Genomic DNA, 24,392 nt, shown 5'->3' on the forward strand with positions numbered 1-24,392 from the left:
GCATGCTTCTGAGCAGGAAGGAGCGCCACAGAACAAATCTTCAATCGCAGACTCCTTTGCAAGAAATACCTTCAGCATCAGTAGAATATATACCACGTCTTTATAGATTTTAAAAAAAGACCTTTGATAGGGTATGGCATGCAGCCTTATGGGCACATATCAGGAAGTACAACATCAGCTCAAACATGGTGCAAGTTGCTGAGCACCTCTATGACAACGCCACCAGCACTGTCCTCGTCAATGACAGGAGAGGAGATTGGTTTCGAACAACAGTTGGAGTCAAACAGGGATGTGTACTGTCACCTACACTATTCAATATTTTCCTGGAAAGAATCATGACGGATGCCTTGGATGATCACAAAGGCACTGTCAACATAGTAAGAACAATCACCAACTCTGCAGATGGTATCGATGGTTTAGCAGGAAATGAAAAAGAACTGGCTGACATGGCTGAGCGCCTCGACACAACCTCCACAGCATACAGTATGGAGATTAGCACCGAAAAAAGGAAACTGATGCCAAACAACACCATTGACATCAGTTCAAAAATAAAGGTCAGTGCAAAGGAGCTGGAAAGAGTCACAATCTTCAAGTATATGGGATCAATTATCACAGATGAGGGCTCCAAACCAGAACTACGTTGCAGTATGGTCCGGAAAACAGCAATAACAAGGTTGAGACCAATATGGAAAGATATCAACATTGCTTTTGTTTCCAAAATAAGGCTCAAGCGCTCGATTGTCATCTCCATCTTTCTGCATGCTTGTGAAACATGGACACGCAGATAAGATCTACAAAGGATTCAAACCATCCAAATGCAATGTTACGGCAAGACCATGGGCATCTCATACATCGACCATGTAACCAATGAAAAAGTCCACAACAGGATCCAATGAGCCATCGGATGCTATGAAGACCGCTTCATCACTGTAAAAAAAGTGAAAACTGAAGTGCTACAGTTAGGTCTCAAAATCATCTGGACTGGCGAAATCAATCTCGCAATGCACAGTGAGCGGGCAGAAAAAGAGGCAGACAGAAAAAGGCTGGAAGACAACATTAAGAAGCGCAGGGAAAGATGGAAATAATTGTTTGTAAAGTCAACTGTAGTGCTGCAAAGACCTCTTGAGTTAAGGGAATGATGACGATGATAATGTTTCTGCGGATGCTCCTTTTCACGTCCATCCTGACTAAACATTTGATCTGAAACTTCACATTCCAATGGTTTCTCTCCATTAGGTATCTTCAGACGCTCTTTTATATGTCAATTTTGACTAAACATTTCGCTATTCTGTACCTAGCAGAAATTGGGTAATTTCATATTCAAGGTGCTTGTCATTTCGTACCCAAGGTAATGGTAAATTTGTATCCATTATTGCACACGGTCAAATATACCATATGGTCACATTTACCACTCCCTCTCTAATTACCACCGTCTCATTTTTGTTATAATAAACTATCCCTACCTTTACAATTGTGTGATTAATGCATATCCTGGCCACAAAAATATCCTCAAACATTGAGAATCAATTATAGTGTGGTCACCGAGTAATAGCATCTATGTATAACAAATTAACGAAAATTCACATTGCCTGTAAAAAGAAAAGGAAAACGGCTAAGTTGAAATAACTGAATAAGGTCTTATGTTTTTCGCAGTCACTCAAATAAGCGAACATTGCCATTCTTCTTGGTTTCATTCAGTAATGACTAGCGTGGCTGAAACAATTTCAAATGTTGACTGCTTTTAATGGTATAGACCCTTGGTACTCAAACTGCTGACTGTGGCATACTAGCAGGACTGCCAAGCCATTGTTCTGTAGACTGTTAGCTGCATTATACCCTACATATGCAGAAGTATTCGACAATTTTACCAATCACAAGAAGATAACAACCTTGCGATATAATTGAAATTCTCTATATTTTTTACTAAATTTATTTATACATTTTCAGGAAAATTATGAAATTTGAACAGTTGGTATTATTTGAGATTGCAGTTGCAAGAATCTAACTCTCTGATGGCAAATTTTATAGTGGCTTAACTGGTGTGTATTGGAAAAACAAACGCTGAGGATGTATGATCTCTATCTTAATATTGTGTAATTGGGGCCTACGTTCTATGACAAGGTCATGAATAATTCATATAGCAGTATCCCTTAGCTATTTTCCTATTATTATCATAATTGTTTTTTCCATTTATATACTGCCTTTACTTCATTAACGTGTAGTTTCTGTATGACACTGATCGCTCGTGTAATCTTCTTGTTAATTTTGTTTGCCTTAATCTATACACGTATCTTTCCATCCATCCATCTACACAACATGCAAATTTACCATTACCTTGGGTACGAAATGACAAGCACCTTGAATATGAAATTACCCAATTTCTGCTAGGTACAGAATAGCGAAATGTTTAGTCAAAATTGACATATAAAAGAGCGTCTGAAGATACCTAATGGAGAGAAACCATTGGAATGTGAAGTTTCAGATCAAATGTTTAGTCAGGATGGACGTGAAAAGGAGCATCCGCAGAAACATTATCATCGTCATCATTCCCTTAACTCAAGAGGTCTTTGCAGCACTACAGTTGACTTTACAAACAATTATTTCCATCTTTCCCTGCGCTTCTTAATGTTGTCTTCCAGCCTTTTTCTGTCTGCCTCTTTTTCTGCCCGCTCACTGTGCATTGCGAGATTGATTTCGCCAGTCCAGATGATTTTGAGACCTAACTGTAGCACTTCAGTTTTCACTTTTTTTACAGTGATGAAGCGGTCTTCATAGCATCCGATGGCTCATTGGATCCTGTTGTGGACTTTTTCATTGGTTACATGGTCGATGTATGAGATGCCCATGGTCTTGCCGTAACATTGCATTTGGATGGTTTGAATCCTTTGTAGATCTTATCTGCGTGTCCATGTTTCACAAGCATGCAGAAAGATGGAGATGACAATCGAGCGCTTGAGCCTTATTTTGGAAACAAAAGCAATGTTGATATCTTTCCATATTGGTCTCAACCTTGTTATTGCTGTTTTCCGGACCATACTGCAACGTAGTTCTGGTTTGGAGCCCTCATCTGTGATAATTGATCCCATATACTTGAAGATTGTGACTCTTTCCAGCTCCTTTGCACTGACCTTTATTTTTGAACTGATGTCAATGGTGTTGTTTGGCATCAGTTTCCTTTTTTCGGTGCTAATCTCCATACTGTATGCTGTGGAGGTTGTGTCGAGGCGCTCAGCCATGTCAGCCAGTTCTTTTTCATTTCCTGCTAAACCATCGATACCATCTGCAGAGTTGGTGATTGTTCTTACTATGTTGACAGTGCCTTTGTGATCATCCAAGGCATCCGTCATGATTCTTTCCAGGAAAATATTGAATAGTGTAGGTGACAGTACACATCCCTGTTTGACTCCAACTGTTGTTCGAAACCAATCTCCTCTCCTGTCATTGACGAGGACAGTGCTGGTGGCGTTGTCATAGAGGTGCTCAGCAACTTGCACCATGTTTGAGCTGATGTTGTACTTCCTGATATGTGCCCATAAGGCTGCATGCCATACCCTATCAAAGGTCTTTTTTTAAAATCTATAAAGACGTGGTATATATTCTACTGATGCTGAAGGTATTTCTTGCAAAGGAGTCTGCGATTGAAGATTTGTTCTGTGGCGCTCCTTCCTGCTCAGAAGCATGCATGCTATTCAGCAATAATGTTCTCTGCTTGAGGCTTTAGTCTGTTCAGAGTTATCTTTAGCATGACTTTGCTCGGGTGACTGATCAAACTGATGATTCTGTAGTTTTGCCATAGCTGTAGGTTTCCTTTCTTGGGGATCACGATGACCACGCATTGAGTCCGTGTGGTGGTCCATTATCCTGTCTGCCATATCGTGTTGCAGATTGTTGTTGCTTTTTGAATGAGCTCTGCTGGTATGTTGTTAATGCTATCTATAGTGACCTAAATGCAGTTTTTACTTCTTCACGAAGAATGGGGTTGTCATCAATATCTTCTGCCTGAGGGCAATTTAGTACCGCTGGATCTCCTTGGGTCTTATGATTGTACAATTCTGAGTAGTATTCTGTCCTATCCTTCGGGATCTCTTAATCGTCTGTGAGGCGTTTTCCTGATTTGTCTTGGATGCTGATAGTTTTCCCTTGTTTATGGGCTGTGAGATCTTTCACCAGTTGATATGCCATTTTGCTCTTATTTCTACTCAGACTGTCTTCGATTTTGCAAAATTGTCTTTCTATCGAGGATTCGTTTGCCTTTTTCTGTTCATATTGTTTATCGCTCTGCATTTTCTAGCGCCTTTATGATATCTTTTTCTCTTTTTCAGTTCTCTTCTTTTGTCTCATAGTTCAAGGACATCTGTTGTGACCCAATGTTTCTTTGTTCAACGTTACTTGTCAATGATCTCGCTAGCTGTTCTAGTCAAGCTGTGTTGAATGTGGTTGTTAAGGACTCTAGGTCGGTGTCTTGGCTGTTCAGGGTTATCAAATGTGCAAATTTACCTATCACTGATTGGAAGGCTTCTGCGACCTTTGGATCTTTCAGTTTTTTCAATTTTTCAAAGTCAAATCTGATTCTTGATTGATTAGGTTTTTTATATGTCATTTTCAGGTGGTAGTAAAACGTTGTCATTAATAAATCATAGTCGCTTCCAATATCTGTCCCTGCAAAACTTCGTGTTATGGTTATATTCAGTCCTCTGCAGAATCGTTGTTTCTTCTTCACCAAGATTTAGTTAATCTGGTTGTGATGTTGTCCATCTGGACTGTGCCAGGTCCATCTTCTAGATGCTTTGTGAGAACCGAATGTGTTGGCTAGCAAAGGTTTGTTTTAGGCAGCAAACACCAAGAGCACGAGTCATCTGTCATTTGTTTCTGCATTGCAGAAGGGTCGACCTATGCTTTTCCAGTTTGTCTGTGAATCAACTCGAACCTTTGAATTCCAGTCTCTTTGTACAAACATAATATCCTTCTTGGGTGAGTTGTCAATGACATCTTGCAGTTGGTTATAAAATTTCTACAGTTCGTTGTCATCATATGTAGATGTGGGTGCATATGCCTGTATGGTTGTGATGTTGAAGGGATTGTCCCTCAGGCGGATGGTAATGATCCTGCTTGAGACTGGGTAGCAACCCATAATGCTGTTCACTGCCCCTGTGGACAAGAAATCCAACGCCATGGTTGTGTTTGTCCCCTCTTCCGCTGATGTAGAGCTTATGTCCTTAATCTGTTGTTATATCGGCAAAGTTTTTTTTCAGCGGACTTCGCAGAGACCAATAATGTTCCAGTTGTATCTCTCCAACTCGTGGGTAAGTTCTTTTAACCTTCCCACATCCCTCAGTGTCCTAACGTTCCATGTATCGATGATGATGTTGTCTGAGCCACGGATCTTGGTAGCGGATACATGCTGGAGATAAACTGTTCAAGTGATTCATTTGTGAGAGAGCATTTGTATTGGGCTCTGCTTTGAAGAGTTACATGGGGACACATACTGGAAAAAGCCATTTAATTGTGAAGTTTGTGATACAATGTTTCAAAATGAAAATAAAGGTGAATGTGAGCAATCATACTGGAGAGAAAATGTTCAAGTATGACGTTTGTGATAAAATGCTTAATCAGAATGGACATATATCCAAGAGTATTTTTTTGTTGGGACTAGCAGATAATTTAAATATATTGGACAATGATTGTTTAAAATTGTGAAAATTTCAAATGGCATGGACTTAACGCTTCCACTGTGGATATCTGTTACATTTTCCAAATGTAACTATTTTGTGAAAGTTCTTTAAAAATTTCTTTTAAGACAAAATCTCTGGGTTCTTTCATGGAATTTATTTTTGAAAAGTATATTAGTATAACCACTGATACGCTAGGTTAGGATTTTCCCATGATATTATAGGATACAGTATCAGTTGTCCAATCGATTGTGTTTTGAATTTATTGAACCCATTAAATTGTTATATGTATATTGTTATATCTTTCATGGCAAATCTCATAATTGTTATATATTTCATGGCAAATCTCATAATTGTTATATGCTTCTTGGCAAATGTTATTTATTTGCTTTTTAAAGTTCAGCATGAAGTCAAATGTAACTCCCATGAGTTTTACATAATCTTCACAAGACATATTAATCTCATATAAATCTCATATTAATCTCATATTAATCTCATATAAATCTCATAATAATCTCATAATAATCTCATATTAATCCTGACGGTGGAGAAAGTCTCATGATGCTCGTTAGTTTTATTTCCAAGTACAGTAGTTTGGAACTTACTAGCATGTATTTTCATTTCAATTTCCATACTCTTTGTGAAGTCAGTTTCCAATGTAGACTTAATAATATTAACTTTGTGGTCAGCATGGGAATGTGGGTTCATCACCATGTTATATGTGTTAGTGTAATTATAAAAAAGATGTCATTTATGCAAGTTTGCATGGATCAGAGAATTGAACCCTGAGTTATTCCGTTATACATCCTTCTCAATGAACTAGTTTTGTTTCCGATTTTTATACAGTGAGGACGTCAAATCAGAATGTTAATTTATTTGCATAGAAGGAATGCATGCGGTAACAAGTCACGTATGTTTGATAAAGACATTAAAATAAATAGCTCGGTTTAGAGCTAGATTTAAGTAATCTAGTAGATCATCTTGGGTAGTTTGACAGCTGAAACCCTTTCTGAAAGCAGAAAAATATCGATATACGGTATTTTTCTGTGGTTGTTCCAGTTTTTGGACGTTATTTTTCTCTGGTTTGATAAGCTTTGAGAATTCCTCTATACAGAGCTTACTAGTGTGACATTCTTTATTTCTTTCTTTAGAAGGAACATATTCCTCAGTACTATAGCAATAAATAATATCCCTAATGTCTGGTACGCAACATACCGATCATCAAATATCTAAAATACAAGAAACAGTGTATACAGTAGGTCAGGATTACAATTTATGAATAAAATCCCTAAAAGTAAAATGAAATATTATTTACCAGAATCCATATTTATTAATCTGTAATAATGCTTACCAAACAATACACATTGTCAATGCTCAGCACCATTTTCTGACTAGCGCATATATGTATTGAATCTCATCTACACTTACTGACCTGCATCACTTGCTTACCATTCAGTAGCCTTAATGACCATCATACGTACTAACAAGCATATACACCCGAAGAGCAACGCTCACATCTAATTACGCAGACCAATGTCCATTGCCTCAAAAACGAACGTTGTACCTACTTGAGTAAGACATAATGTTAAGCGTTAACTTTATGATGATTAACACTTAATTTGAGACCGACAATCATTCACTCTCACAATCCAAAAAACATTTGTGTACCCAAACAGAGGAAGAGAATTCTCTGGGATAGAATGCAGCCTGGTGCCTAGTGGCTGCATTGGTATATCAGATATTTATTTAGAATATAGCACTGTAGCATCATACCGCAGACATGTCGCATGATGTCCCACCCAGTCACCTTATCCTGACACCAGGCCGACTTCTCCTAACACTAACCTCTTAATGCTGAGTGCCAAGCGAGGCAGCTGTTAGTATCATTGTTATGTCTTTGATATGATTCGGCCGGAGTTCGAACCTACGACCTCCCGCACCCGAGTTGTACCCTCGGAGCAGTATATTATTATTGAAAGTACTTATGATTGTTGGAGCCAGAATGAAATACAGTTTGATACCTTCAAACATTCGCCCAATACCTCGACCTTGAATATGAAGGACAATCTCATTTGGGTTAACATTTTCCTCTCTTGTTCAGGCAGATGTTTGAGCCGGACCGCTCCGGTGGCCTAGTTGTTAGAACGTCAGGCTCGGATGCGAGAGGTCGTGGGTTCGATCACCGGCCGAGTCATACCAAAGACTTACAAAAATGGTACTAGCAGTTGCCTTGGTTGGCGCTCAGCATTAAGAGGCTAGTGTTAGGACTGGTCGGCCTGGTGTCAGGATAATGTGACTGGGTGGGACATAGTGCCACGTTCTCGGCATGATGCCCCAGTGCTAGACATCACTATAAACTGCCACACTACAGACATCGTAGCGACATGAATGAAAAATTGTTAAAAGCTACGTTAAAATTCCAAATCACCCCCCCCACACACACACACACACACATGTTTGAGCCATGCAATGGGTGTATAAACTTATCAAGAAATGCCTCACAATACAGATGTAGTGCTAAATGCACATGAAACGGGAAATTCACAAAAGTTTCTATCTTGTTAAATTCTTAAAATTCAATTGTTCTGACAAAAAAGGTTGTGTCAGAGACTAGTTTCAGTACGTCCATTTAGATGTATCGACAGTATATTTTGCATTATATTGTTTATTAAAATAATTTCCGGTTTCTGTGTGTGGGAAATATTCATGACAAGGAAGCGGTTGCCGATTGTGTCTTAATTGTAATGTTTATAGTACAACATGTTATGCTACTAATTGGGCGTATTCCTAATTTGATAAATGCTAATATTTGAAAAGTCCACAGTGTTAGCGATTATCAATATGATAAGTATGTCTGTTTGGCATTTATTCAATTGATTTACCTATATACATATAAGCACTTCATAATATAGCCTTTAATTATCAAATAAATCCTTCATAATTAATGGTTTACATATGGAAATATAGAAGCAGAAAGAGATCACACCTACTTATCAAAAGTGTTTTTAAAGTAATGATGGGCTTGTTAACACACACACACACACACACACACACACACACTAATTTGATGGCATCTCTTGCGTTGTTAAATCCTACAAAGGATAGCATTAAACTTGTTTCTGATACCACACCCTACAACAATAATCGAAGTAAAATAAGGAAACTTTTACCCATTGTAGCTTTCTGACTAATTGTTATTTCGTCAGTCGTTAATTTAATTAATTTTTATCATGCCAATGATAGTAAATTTATTCTCTTTATTTCAAGGCTGTATATAAGGGAAGATCCCAGTTGGATAACAGCGGTGAAAATGCAACTATTTTGTGGAAATTTTGCATACGCTATCAGAGGAACAAAGAAGTCGACTAAGATAATGATGATGATCATATAAAATAAATTAAATTTTGTAATATATAATTTATTTGTAATTTTAATTCTTTCATTTTACAAGAGAAGAATCAAATTATATTTGCTTTCATTGCAAACATGTCTGCGAGATAAAAGTATATCTTAATATTTTCAAAACTTAAAATGCGTTTTTTTAATTAGAAATCATCAAATCTATTTTACTCTACATTCTTATCTCTGTTTGCTATTTTTGATCATCCGCTTAATACAACAGGAAATTCATTTTCTCGATGTCATACTCGTATCTTTTTCTCAATTATATTGACTGAAAACAAGTTTACATATATTATATAATTAAGCACGACTTATCGAAACCTTTTTCATGTGTTTCACACCAATCATACTCAGGCATAGCCTAATTAATACGATGGATTACAACATCAGTCACAGTAATGACAAACATATACAAGTTCATAATATAGGCTGAACACTATCGATAAACACAACTTCATCATCCACGGTAGACCTAAGCTGCTTCCGGTTCAGACAGTCTCATATAAAATACAGTGCTTCAGATTTAGCGCACAATCAGTGGCGTCACTAGGGTTGGTGCCACCCACTGCAGTAACTCATGGCATCATCCCATGGACCTCCTTCCTGCACAAAAATTCAAACAATTTATAGACTGTCATTTTGGTGTCGCCCCCTCGTATGGTGTCACCTGGTGCGGTCCGCACCTACCCCCCCCCCCCCAACCCCCACCCCCAACTGACGCCACTGCGTACAATCAGAATTGGGCTTCATTGAATGAGTGACATCAAGGTGCCGATTTAGCCTCAACCTCCATTAGGATTAAATAGAAACGTGTCTCGAAAGGGCTTTTGCAAGAAGTGTTGGCGTGCCGAAACATCTAAGAAGATGAGTAGAAACAGGTCCTGCCCTAGAGCAAGGCGAAAGAAGCAACCGCCATGGGCCCTGCGCTTTCAGAAAATGCATTTATTTTTCTTAGGGTCCCGCTAATTGCTTTTGCTGCGTTGGGTCCAGCACATCCTAGGGCCGGGCCTGAGTAGACACATTTCTACAAGTGAATTTCGATATCTAACTGTGCCATTCCATATGCGATCATGACGAAATTTAGTTAAGGATTATTTTTGTTAATGCCCAGGTTGAGGTCACACACAGGCTCTTGTTTTCTATGTCACAATGGCAGGAATAGCAGTCAAAAAGATATACTTAATTGGCAATACCGACAGTTCTTATTTAATATCAGTTATGGTATAACGTGTCAGGGGGGAATGCTAAAAGACTGAGTGTAACTGCCTGAGGATAAATCGCAATATGCTTTACGTACAGCTTCGTCGTATCGATGGTACTTCCCCCCTCTCAAATTATATCACTGCAATAGCACAATTAGCATATGTCTGGGACACACACACACACACACACACACACACAAATATATATATTGTCACGTTATAAGTAAGGAACATAAGCCAGATTGCAACATGTATATGCTAGACCCTGAGGCTAATTGGTCGCTTCATAAATGTTGCGAGTGTACGCCGACATCAAAAGACTGGAGGAAGCCAGTTGTGTATAACATGGCCATATGAACCTGTTACTGGCGCCTTTTTCGGCAGCGTGCGATTCACAGGTAAGTGGCAGAAATTGCCGGTGTTGGCTCAAAGGAAATTAAGTGAGGGTCGCAAATCTACCCTTGATAGACTGCCGGTGGGGGGGGGGCAATGTCTGCTAATTATATAGACCACGGGTGAATTGACATCCAGTCGGAATTGAGCAAGGCGTGACCACCATTGGAGTCGCAAGTTTAAATCTAGTATCTTGAAACTAAATGTCAGTAATCGCTAACCTATCTTGCGGGAATTACATAAGGGAGTTCTAAGCTGCTCCGACGTCATTCGAAATTTTCGGGAAACATTGTTATGGTGGCGCTATACAGTTTCGCAGTTTGCATAGGGTTAGGAATTTAAAGAAAAAGAATGTCCCCGGCTTTCCTCACTGGTTATACTGGCTATTTAAAAAAGACCTTGTATATCTTAGGTATAATGCAAAGAACCTTTAATTCCCTTTCTTTTGGTGTATGATTGATGGGTGTACTATGGGTTATAGAGTATACAGCTTGGCCTTACTTCAAATGTGCACCTTTCAAAAAAGTGCTAGCTCTACTTGGTCATTTTCACTTCCTGAACTTCAGAGGTCATTTGTATAAAAAAGAGCCGATAACTTTTTTTACATTTTATATATTTGGTAATTCATTCATTGCACTTTCAGAAGCTGGTATTGTCTAGTCTGGCAAAATTCATTTTCCCTATTTTAATAGCTGCTATGTATAGTGTACTTTAGACTAATTCAGACTGATTTTTTAACACAAGGGAGCAGTCATTTTAGTTAGCAGTGTGCTTAAATCATGTAAAATTTCCAAAAGTACAATATCCAAAAGAAATATCATCCACATTACATTAATGTAGCATAGAGGTATGCAAACATTCTCTCCACTGTGCATGTTTTAAATGCGAACTACTTCACCTTACATACGTCACTCTCTCAAAAGTACTTATTATCTGGTGAGCGCCACCATAAAGAAGATGTAGGTATTATTTTTTATGATTTAATTATGTTTATATGGCTGAAACATTTAAGTCGCAAGCATCAAAACAATCCTTATGAATAATTCTCCTGCTTTTTTCCCCACAGAACAGTATTTATGAGTGTCAGAGTATCTAACAAGTCCAGCCTCCCCCCCCCCATGATAAAAGTGAGCTATTTTAAGAATGCACATTACATTTTGTAAACATAGCAACCAATGTTATGCTGAATGATAGGAACATGAAACTAGCCAGAATTATTTCTGAGATATCAACAATGAATTTTACAATTAGAAAAGGGAGGTAACTCATCAGCTTCATAAAGGTCAAAGGTCAAAGTGTAAAATATTTGCCTATTGTTTAATATGGAAGAAGCGAATTCACTTTCTCATCATTTATTTTTTTATTTCATTGCAAATAAATGAAAAGAAACATTTCCACCATATATTTCTGTCACTTATTGCAACAGTTTTAAATTTAAGTTGACTCTACTCCTACATTCTAAGTCTTCTAATTTCCCCATAATTAAGGTCACTACTCACACAAACATACCTCATGGCAAATTATGTAAGCAAGAGAAAAATGATCATAATTAGCTTATTTTCATGCTGAAATGCAATATGAATGTACCATTTTATTCAGGACATCATACATAATTATATGAAAATAAAAAACAATAATTGCAAACATTTTTTTATTTTCTTTAAGGTGGCGCTATACAGTTTCGCATTTTGCATAGGGTTAGGAATTTAAAGAAAAAGAATGTCCCCGGCTTTCCTCACTGGTTATACTGGCTATTTAAAAAAAGACCTTGTATATCTTAGGTATAATGCAAAGAACCTTTAATTCCCTTTATTTTGGTGTATGATTGATGGGTGTACTATGGGTTATAGAGTATACAGCTTGGCCTTACTTCAAATGTGCACCTTTCAAAAAAGTGCTAGCTCTACTTGGTCATTTTCACTTCCTGAACTTCAGAGGTCATTTGTATAAAAAAGAGCCGATAACTTTTTTACATTTTATATATTTGGTAATTCATTCATTGCACTTTCAGAAGCTGGTATTGTCTAGTCTGGCAAAATTCATTTTCCCTATTTTAATAGCTGCTATGTATAGTGTACTTTAGACTAATTCAGACTGATTTTTTAACACAAGGGAGCAGTCATTTTAGTTAGCAGTGTGCTTAAATCATGTAAAATTTCCAAAAGTACAATATCCAAAAGAAATATCATCCACATTACATTAATGTAGCATAGAGGTATGCAAACATTCTCTCCACTGTGCATGTTTTAAATGCGAACTACTTCACCTTACATACGTCACTCTCTCAAAAGTACTTATTATCTGGTGAGCGCCACCTATTCTGGGAATTACAATGGAGCTTCGGAAAACTCAGTGACTTATTTGCTCGATTGTCGCAATCTATTACGGCAAGGTAATTGTACTTTAATTATGTGCAGTATGTATACTTCATTACTAGAATCGTTAGTACTGAGAATGACCATTTGTAGGGTTTGATTCATTTGTATTGTTTTAATTGCATATTTTGAGATATGAGCAATGTTTATGTAAAGAATTAATATTGTAATTCGCTATTTGGTTAATTTGTAGTCACCTCGTGCATTTATTTATTCATGTGATATTCTAGATCTGCAAATGTTGAATTGAATTATAACTTTATATAATAGGTGCAGTGTGCAGTATTAGTTAATATAAGTATTTGACTATTTCTGTATACTTTGTAGGAGTATAATGTGTAAGGATATATCAGCGCATGGATATGTGGATATCTGTGTACACTTTGTAGAAGTGTAATGTACAGAAATGCGTCTGATTATGTGATATTGTTCTGCATAATAAGATTGAGAATCTATATATAGCGATGTGATGAAATCTATCGATATCTGTATGATAAGCAGTTGATACCGTGTATACCATACCAAAAAGTATGGGTATTTCGATGTGCACGAATGCGTGACCAAAGAAGGTAATGGCTTATCTGATGATAGATTGTTGTTTAGTGTGAGACTAGATAGAGGAATATACTAATGTCCTTGTGTGTGTTCGGACAGGAAGCTTTTAGGGACCGGAGGAACAGTAGGAGACAGAGAAGGGAAATACCCTGGCACAGTTGGTCCCGAGTCTCTGGGAGACAAGAAAAGGAGAGAACGGAAGTGGAGGAAGTGAAGGGTGAAGGACGTGGTTGTTGGACTGAAGGTGTACTGGGTACAAGTCAAGAAATACGACAGAATATGAGATGAGTAGAAACACAGGACAGGAGGAAAATCTATCACACTAAGTCAGATGATGAAATAGGCCGTCCCTTGGTCGGGTGAAAGACGAGTGATAGGGTTTTGAATATTGATTTCATTTGAGGAAGGATTATATGTAATTGAATGGCATTAAATTGTTGTTTATTTGAATTTCACCTTGATGTATTCAGTAATTTAACTGTCGGTATCGCTGACTGGGGGCTCGGAGCTTTGTATCTCTATCACTACTTCAATTTCTAGCAAAAACGAGCCAGGGTGGGTCTTCTGTAATAATTAAATATAATACTGGGAGCACCCCACCCCATCCTAAGGTAGTCAGCGATGAGTCCCCTATATGTATATATATATATATATATATATATATATATATATATATATATATATATATATATATATATGAATCGTAAAATAAAATTGCTTCTACGTATTGAATGCCCACTTGTTACACACACACACACACACACACACACACACACACACACAGAGCATAATATAGAGCTATTCCAACTCTCCTACAAGAAAACGGAAAATAAATATTACTGAAATTGGCTGACAGGAAGAAAATGTAGGATTGCTAGGTTTAAACGTACCCGCTTATATCACATTTTGTTAGATGACACAATTCAAGAATGTAATAAGCCAAATATTTTAGATCGGTATACAACCTTGAAAAAATTGCCCCTATCATTATGTCTACATCATCGAAATGCCTGTCGTTATACATATCAAAGATAGTTTGCCTATTACATTCTGAACTCATATCAGATGTTAAAAAAGAAATGTGGCATATTCCGACAGATTAGACCCTGTGGCCTATTGACTTACCTGCTAACCGGTTCCCATAATTTGTTTAATTGTTTTAGTTTCATACTTGTCAGAATAACAGGTTTGTTTCAAATTGTCACACGAGTAAAATAGAGCTTCTTATATTTAGAAGGAGTCAATCTTCTTCCCTCCGCCAACACCAATTTTGAAAGGTATTCCGAGTCGCCGCTGTGAACTGTCGGGACGAAGACAGAAAATAGATGTTGCTAAAGGTAGTCAAGAAGAAGAAAATGCAGCTTTGGCTAATTCAAGTCTATCTGAATAAATCACGTTTTGTTACATCTGATAAGATTCAAGAATATGCTAAACGAAATATCGTAGATGGGTATGACAATAAAAAAGAAACCCTGGCCATTTTTCCCCACGTCATTAAAATGCATTTAAATTGCTCTGTCGATATACCGATTTAAGATGTTTTTGCTAATATATCCTCAGATCGTATCAGATGTTCTTTGTACGGAATTTGTTTTGAGTAGACAGTACATTGGTTACTTCTGGTTTCGTATAATCGGAAGGAAAATGACAAAAGCTTGCTAGTACTACTGGTAGCGCACGATATGATAGACAATGCCTGACAAAAGGCGGAGCAAATGGATCAGTTGCACATGAGACACCGTCAAGTGGGCGCCCCGCAAAGTAGTACAGAGTTATTTATTTATTTTACTTTTTAAATTATTTTTTATTATGTCTTTTCGGGAAATGAGGATTTAAAATATTCTTTAGGGCTAACAAAATCGTTAATCTGACTTCAACGATTGTGTTACATATGCATAAAAATGACCTCAACGATGCTAGTACCTACCCATTAAAATGGCCTCTACGATGGTAGTACCTGCCCATTAAAATGGCCTCTACGATGGTAGTACCTGCCCATTAAAATGGCCTCTACGATGGTAGTACCTACGCATTTAAATGACCTTTCGATTGCATGAAATTGTCTCAACGACTGTATTACCTACGCATGAAAACGACAGCAATGAACTCATCGGTTGTATTACCGATGCATGGAAGTGACCTCAGTGATTGTATTAACTATGTATGAAAATGACCTCAACGACTGTACTTGCTATGTATGAAAATGTCCTCAACGACTGTACTTACTATGTATGAAAATGACCTCAACGACTGTACTTACTATGTATGAAAATGACCTCAACGACTGTACTTACTATGTATGAAAATGACCTCAACGACTGTACTTACTATGTATGAAAATGTCCTCAACGAGTGTACTTACTATGTATGAAAATGTCCTCAACGAGTGTACTTACTATGTATGAAAATGTCCTCAACGAGTGTACTTACCATGTATGAAAATGTCCTCAACGACTGTACTTACTATGTATGAAAATGTCCTCAACGACTGTACTTACTATGTATGAAAATGACCTCAACGACTGTACTTACTATGTATGAAAATGTCCTCAACGAGTGTACTTACTATGTATGAAAATGTCCTCAACGAGTGTACTTACCATGTATGAAAATGTCCTCAACGACTGTACTTACTATGTATGAAAATGTCCTCAACGAATGTACTTACTATGTATGAAAATGTCCTCAACGAATGTGTTTACTATGTATGAAAATGTTCTCAACGACTGTACTTACTATGTATGAAAATGACCTCAATGACTGTTTTACCTATGCATCAAAATGACCGTAACGACTGCATTGCCTATTCATGAAAATGACCTCAAGGATTGTTTTACCTTTGTATGAAAATGACCTCAACGATTGTATTATCTATGCATGAAAAAGACCTCGGCGATTGTATTACCAACGCATGAAAATGGTCTCAACGACTGTATTACCTACGTATGAAAATGACCTCATTGATTGTATTACTTATGCATGAAATGATATAAACGACTGTATTACCTATGCATGAACATAAGATGCTATTTAGTTAACAGTTGGCTATTCTTGATACAGAATATATGTTAGGTTGGACATTAGCGGTGTATAAATCACTTTACAACAATCGAAGTCATGACATGAAGTGAACATATGTCACAAAGTTCCTGTATGCCATTGTTTACATGATAAAGAAACATACAGACTCAGCAAATCTCACCTCAATATTTGAAACTAATTACGCCGTTTATGATAGGCAATGCGATTGTGAACATGATATATTTAAAAATAATGTGAGGAAATGGAGTGTCCTGAAATTAGTGATTTTTTTTCTTCTTCAATCGACACTGTAGTACCTGATGTTATTTATTAGTTTTAATACTTAATTAAATAGGCTATATTACTTAGCGATGTAAAATACATTCCACGACTCTAGTGCAGTCTATGTATGATTATCCAGCACATGTTCTTGTAACAAGTTGCAGTTTTCCATAATAAGTTTCTTTGGAGCAATTCAGTTTTCACATAACATTTATTAAACTATATTCTTCAAGTACCTTTTTTTTCTAGAGTCAGCCATCTTTATATGCTCGAAGTCATATAAGCCCATTACTCATACATTTTTGTAATTACCTTTTCAAACTGAACGCTGAGGAGTAAAACATGTAAAAACAATATGTATGACCCTGTGTATACGCATTTATCAGGACACATAAGTGGTGACTAAAACTAAACTGGAGGTCACTATAAATATTGTTTATAGCCATCTGTACAATGAAATTATTACATGCTACGATCTCTACTTAGCGGTATAATTATTTACAACAAAATATACGTAAATGGTGATTATTACGGTCATATCAGTATGGAAAATGTAGTTATTACGGGTTAATATCTGTATTAATTGGAAAGAAGTAAAGGAGAAAACACATATTCTTCCGACTTGGAATCGAACCAAGTACGTTTATGTTTGTAAGTCGTCATTTGGACCACGAAACAGTTTACGCTAAATGCACCAGTATATGGTCTATACAAAGTTTGTTGTACTATTTATCGGCCACTATAATTTTCTTCTGTTAAATAATTTTGATGATCAGCATGCTATATCTGATATGGTTTTCTACTTGTTTGCAAATTAATTTAAATAATCTTTTCAAGTTTGTTTCTTGACTAATCAATCACATTTCAAATTATAATGATTTTTAAACCAGCACCTAGAGAATTAAAGCCACAGTTACCGAACTAAACGTTACTTCTCTTACTGTATTTTTGTTTCTCGCAGAGAAACAAAATGTGCTTAATCCTGAATGTTGTTGTGCATTCAGCCATTCAAATTGTACTGCATATAGTCTTGACAAAGATATATTAGTTAACATTCTTTTAAGAGCTGTAAATAATCTTCTATGTTGTTTTCTTTATGTACACGCACGAAAATAATAATAATGGAAAACAGGACACAAATGACTACACCACAAAGGTAAAAATTTGCACTGTAATAAATATTTACTTGAAAAATCAAAAGCATGCCTGTTAAAACAATCACAATATTCGTCTGATGACAAATGAAGAACTTATTGTGTGACAGTTTCTTTATAATTCATTCCAGTTGAGGAAATTCGATGTAATAGGTCTTGAAGAAATAAAAATATATTGAATGTATCAGGTCACATTTCATCTTATAAGGAACGTGTATTGGGGACACTTGAACCCAAATTCAAAATGAGGAAGATTGAGTGTTGACACTTCAATTCAAGTTCAAATAAGGAAGGTGCAGTTTTGACCCTTCATCTTATAAGGAACGTGTATTGGGGATACTTCAACCCAAATTCAAAATGAGGAAGATTGAGTGTTGACACTTCGATTGAAGTTCAAATAAGGAAGGTGTAGTGTTCACACTTCATCTTATAAGGAACGTGTATTGGGGACACTTCAACCCAAATTCAAAATGAGGAAGATTGAGTGTTGACACCTCAATTCAAGTTCAAAAAAGGAAGGTGTAGTGCTGACACTTTATCTTATAACAAACGTGTACTGAGGACACTTCATCTTATAAGGAGCGTGTATTGGGGACACTTCATCTTATAAGGAACGTGTATTGGGGACACTTCAACCCGAATTCAAATTGAGGAAGATGGAGTGTTGACACATTAATCCAAGTTCAAATAAGGAAGGTGTAGTATTGACACTTCAATCCAAGTCCAAATAAGGAACGTGTAGTGTTGTAATTGTTGAATGTTCTCTTTATCTTATATTTTTCATGTAGACTTCAAACTCGAGGTCAAGTAAAATAAAAATCATCACACATTGACATCAACACTAAACGTTATTTTTTTTACACCGTATCTTTTTAGGATAAGATCTGGATCTCCGTGTTCAAAATGAGCAGATTAAATGAAAACAAATAATATTTTTCAACTATTTTACTGTAATTTATTCTCAGTTAATTGCCAGGTATGAATTATAAGGCATTACAGATAACGTTTCATCTTTACACAGCTGTTCAAGATTACTCTGTACCTAATTTTATGTATAAATTATTGCCGGTCACATGCCTATTCTGTCAATTGTTGTCATAATACATAGAAAAACTCCAAACTAAAAAACGCACATTTTCCTTGACTATAAGAAATAAATCCAAAATGACAAGAAAACTAGTTATCGTTTAAGTTTAGATGGGAGTGGGGGGTACACAAGAAAAATTTTTTTAAGGTAATTTTCCTCATTGAAAGAATTTTTGCCTTAAATATCATACAAAATACGGTATTAGGTTTTGTTAACAAGATCTACAAACATGTATGGGATGTGGTTGCAAATATATATTAGGAAACTCTTCAATTAAATCGGGCATCGGAAAAAAATGTCAATGATTTTAAAGACACTGCTTCGACAAATGTTCACACCTGCAGAGCTGGTGTGCCATTCAATATTGATACCTCTGGCAAAACGAAAGTTTGGGAGACTGGAGTTAGGCCAGCTATTTATTTTGTACCTGAAATTGAAAAAAAAAAAACCACAACAAAAACAACCACCCAGCGCCCAAAAATACCCCCCCAACAACAACAACAACTAACAGTGTGAATCATTACGTGAGTGATAATTTGAAAAAATGAAGAAAAAAGTATTGAAAAATTGAAAGTAGATTTTATTCGATATACTTCTGCTAAAAAACACATTTCTGAAAACATTTCCTGTTCTGTAAAGGGGTAGCTTCCCAGGACATAATATAGAGGGCATTGGTGAATTGGCAGGGTGCATTATATATAATTATATAATGACTTGCCGACATTTTTGTCAGTTTTGAATGGACCAGTGTGATTTAAAATACTCCAGTGAAAGGTTTAAGTTGTACACATTAGAAAAACATTGCAAATTTACATTTTCTTTTACTGACTTGATAGTCGTCTTAGATTAGTGTTACTTTCATATATCTGACATCATCGACACGTTCTTTTAAGCACGGAGAAATGACTAGTCTAGAAAATCGTCAAGCAAACTAATACAATAATCTTAGTAATGATAATAAGTCATTCGCTAAATGACTATAATACCAGAAATAAATATATAAAAGATATTTGTTTTAAATGTTTACTGTGGTCTCCATATTTTGCCTGTAGGTTATAGAAAACCCACGTGATCTACGGGTGCCATGCAGTTTATCAGCGTGTTCGCCATGTTTCCTACATGTACACATAAAATGTGTTCAAATGCTCCAAGTTTTTTCAGACCATGGTGGAATCATAAAAAAATGCAGTTTCTCTGTGATCTCCGAGATCTATTTATGGTCCGCATTATATGTAAGTAATCTCCATGATCACGTAGAAAGTATCCAATTACACTAATGAATTTTTTTTTTTACCCGTGCCATGGAGAAATGATAGAAAAATGCAATTTCTTCGCAATCTCCATGATCTGTGTGCATGTCATGCTGTCTCTAGGTTTTCTCCACGAATACGAAAAAAATGTCCCAATACTGATTTTGCGTGGCGCCCTATTATGGGGAAATTATGGAAGTCACTGGAAACTGAGAAACGGGTAGTCAGAGCTAAAATCAGTCTGATTTTACCTTCCACCATAATGAAGAAACATGAAAGATCCATTCCAGACGTTTTCTCCATGTACAATTTAAGTATATTACTGATAATATAATGCATATATTTATGACGTTCTTCAATGTGGAAGGATATACTCTTCCGCTATGTTATGCAGAGAATATATTGCAATAACGTCTGTATAGTGGTTATTGTTTACCCTTGACTGGAAACATATTAATATTGTAGCAAGGATAGGGTATGTGCTATCTGTATTTACATCTGCGTGCATAGATGTATTAGATCTTAGTGATTACTTGTTTTTTTTTTAATACGAAGAATGGGTGTCAAAACTTAGTAATCAAACAAGTATTAGTCACAGATATAATGAACGGTATTCATTAAATTTTGTCATAGCACGGATTTGTTTCGTAAAATTACCCCTGTTTCTTAATATAACGAATTCATACAGACATAAATAATTCTGTATTGGATATGTCAGACGCCAATATAGTTCCACTCATTTTATTTTTTTACAGCCTACTAACAAATTAGTAAATCATTTGGAAGTAAAATTTAGACGTTACACCAGTCCCTTGCTGTATTTAGTTTTGTGGGACGTACATCAGACTAAAAGTCCACACACTACTAATTACAGTACAAGAGATTCAGAGGTAAGGTAAACTTATTCAGACCTGATCATGCTGCAGAAATAACTATGAAAATAAATGTGTTACCTACCAGCTTTAAAATAATGAAACATTCTGAAAATTGCACAATATAACAAAGAATTACAGCCATAAACGTTATCAATATTCTTTGGAGAGTACTCTTAGAATTCCCATGATTTTCCTGTATACTCTTTCCACAGTCGCAGTATTGTTCAATTATTCCGAAATTGTATGTCACCGTCATTTACCTATGTTACGCCACATGCATAAACCTGCAGATATCTGGCATGCTGCATGAACTGCTGCAGATATTTTGATTGAACGTTATTGGTCTATTGATCGACATTTAATTTATTGGCAGATTCGAAGAAACAAAACATTTATAATACAATATTCAGAAGGGTTCAAAGACCTCTTCTGTACTAATTGTTCTTGCTGTGTTATAGCTTCCCGTCAACCGGGATGACATCACACCGCAACGTCAGTGGATGGCAGAATGTATGGAAACTTACAGATGAATTAAGCCCTAGAATTCAAATACTGAAAAAACAGTGTATCAATTCTTACAACAACAACAACGATATACTCGTAGACTGCTTATTAAAACTGGTCTTTGAGATTCAGTCCTTGTTCACTCGACCTATGATGGCTCACTTTATGTGACAAATATTGTTTGTTAAAACCATGCTTAACTAGTGTATGTTTGTGTTATCGCAGGCAAGTCATCTTTTATATTATGTGTACGGAAATTGTCACTGTAGCTACCTATTTTGTTCACCACAAAGGTTGTTTACCAATACAATCGAAACACCAGGCTCTTTATTTTCCTCAAGCTTTTGTTTGCTTCGAAAAGAAGGGAAATAAATCCTGATGACCTATTTATGACATGAATAGACAAAACTACAGATATGTTTTGTTCCGAGGGGGCTGAGAGGATGAGTTTAATACGGCGTAGGAATATCTGGGTGTGGTATCAAACGATTTCTTTATCCGTCGCAGAAAATCCCCCACTTATTTTGTATTTATTATATATCACCTTTATGTGCACATATTCCTTTCAATTGTTAAAATTTATAAGTTTTGGACCAGTAAGTGACCCTTTTTCTTACACCCTACTTAATGAATACACACACTCAACGTCTTTCAAATTTCAGGAGAATTGTCACAGAATAACAGTAATTAAGTATTGTATTATTTTTATTTGTTTTGCACTTGACCAGTTGCAAGAATTTAAAATTAAAACAGACATACAATTCACTGCTCGTGCTTCGGTGATGAAAAAGTCTCGATAACACTGTTGTTGTTGTGGGGTTTGACGCCATTTTTCAGCACACGATAGGCTATGCATGGCGGCAACTATTAATGGTGGAGGAAGAACTCGAGAAAACCCCGGGAAGAACCACCGACCCACGAGAAGCTACTGGCAAGCTTTCTCACATACCCACATTGGCCGAATGCTAGAATCGAACCCACGCAGTCAGGTGAGATGGCAGTGATCCGTAACGGAGAGCGCTTTAGACCACTAGGCCACTCGGGGCCCCCAATATCACTGTAGCAAAATGTAATTATTCTAAATTTATGTCATAGTCAAATCAGCTGCTTCTATCTTTGATATGTTGTAAATGTTTGTCAGTTTCATCCTAAGGTTTGCCAAATGAATATGGTTCCTCAGTAATATTGATAGATAATTGAAAATGCTTAGACTGAAACTCACTCCTTACAAATTTAAAAGGTATGCCAATGACCATATGTTTGAAACTCGGACGCTGAAACTGTTTCTGAATGAGTTTGGTATGTAAGATGATTTAGATTGTATAATGTCTCTTCTCTGTGTCATTATTGCTGCTGCTTTGAACGAGACCAACAGGTGCATGGCTCAGAAATTTGTTCTATTTCTTGGACCGCTTTTAAAGGTCGCTGTTGCCAGAATCCAGTACTGTGTTGTGGCAATTAGTAAACACATTTGACGATTAAATGCTATAGTCATAGTTATTGTCACTTAACCATCTGTCTATAGCTGTGTTTTAACTATTAAATGCTGTAGTCGTAGTTATTGTCACTTAACCATCTGTCTATAGCTGTGTTTTAACTATTAAATGCTGTAGTCGTAGTTATTGTCACTTAACCATCTGTCTATAGCTGTGTTTTAACTATTAAATGCTGTAGTCGTAGTTATTGTCACTTAACCATCTGTCTATAGCTGTGTTTTAACTATTAAATGCTGTAGTCGTAGTTATTGTCACTTAACCATCTGTCTATAGCTGTGTTTTAACTATTAAATGCTGTAGTCGTAGTTATTGTCACTTAACCATCTGTCTATAGCTGTGTTTTAACTATTAAATACTATTGTCGTAGTTATTGTAACTTAACCATCTGTCTATAGCTGTGTTTTAACTATTAAATGCTGTAGTCGTAGTTATTGTCACTTAACCATCTGTCTATAGCTGTGTTTTAACTATTAAATACTATTGTCGTAGTTATTGTAACTTAACCATCTGTCTACAGCTGTGTTTTAACTATTAAATGCTATAGTCGTATGTAATGTCACTTAACCATCTGTAGATAGTTGTGTTTTGATTATTAAATGCTATAATAGTAGTTATTGTAACTTAACTGTCTATAGCTGTGTTTTAACTATTAAATGCCATAGTCGTATTTACTGTCATTTAACTGTCTGTGCTGTCGTTTAACTATAAAATGCCATAGTCGTAGTTACTGTCACTTAACCATCTGTCTATAGCTGTGTTTTAACTATTAACACTATCTGGTTCTGGATACAAACCACCCGGTATCATTAAAATAACTAGGTAGGTAACAATGTAAGTGTCTAATTAAACAGAGATAATGTTTTCTCAAATTGTGGGGGTTATTTGTAACGTTACGACTGTATGTCATAAACCAAGTAGTAGAAGAGTAAACCCAAGTTTTATAAAATGTAACAAATAATTTATTTATAAAATTCATACATGAAAATGTGAGAGGAAGGTAACGTATTATGAATTGAATCAAAAATAATCCTGAAAAAGTTTTGTCAAAGCCAAAAGAACGAAAACAGAAATAGAATTCACTGACTAACCATGCCTTTTGATCCTAATTCCTTGAGTAGTGTTTCACT

General features: G+C 36.2%; 1 protein-coding gene across 1 annotated transcript; it reads right to left on the reverse strand.

The window, feature by feature from the left end:
• Positions 1-2,894: 2,894 nt before the first annotated feature.
• LOC149794333 (uncharacterized) lies at positions 2,895-3,497 on the reverse strand. The gene has a single exon (XM_089969102.1). It carries the CDS (start codon positions 3,495-3,497, stop codon positions 2,895-2,897), a length of 603 nt encoding a protein of 200 aa, XP_089825228.1.
• Between the last annotated feature and the right edge of the window lie 20,895 nt (positions 3,498-24,392).

This window comes from Sinohyriopsis cumingii, chromosome 8 (assembly GCF_028554795.1).
Source record: "Sinohyriopsis cumingii isolate HCF-2022 chromosome 8, ASM2855479v2, whole genome shotgun sequence".
Lineage (NCBI taxonomy): Eukaryota > Metazoa > Mollusca > Bivalvia > Unionida > Unionidae > Sinohyriopsis > Sinohyriopsis cumingii.

What these genes read in the sequence shown, in the direction of transcription:
- LOC149794333 (XM_089969102.1), bottom strand. Translation starts at nt 3,497, where the DNA reads ATGGTGCAAGTTGCTGAGCACCTCTATGACAACGCCACCAGCACTGTC.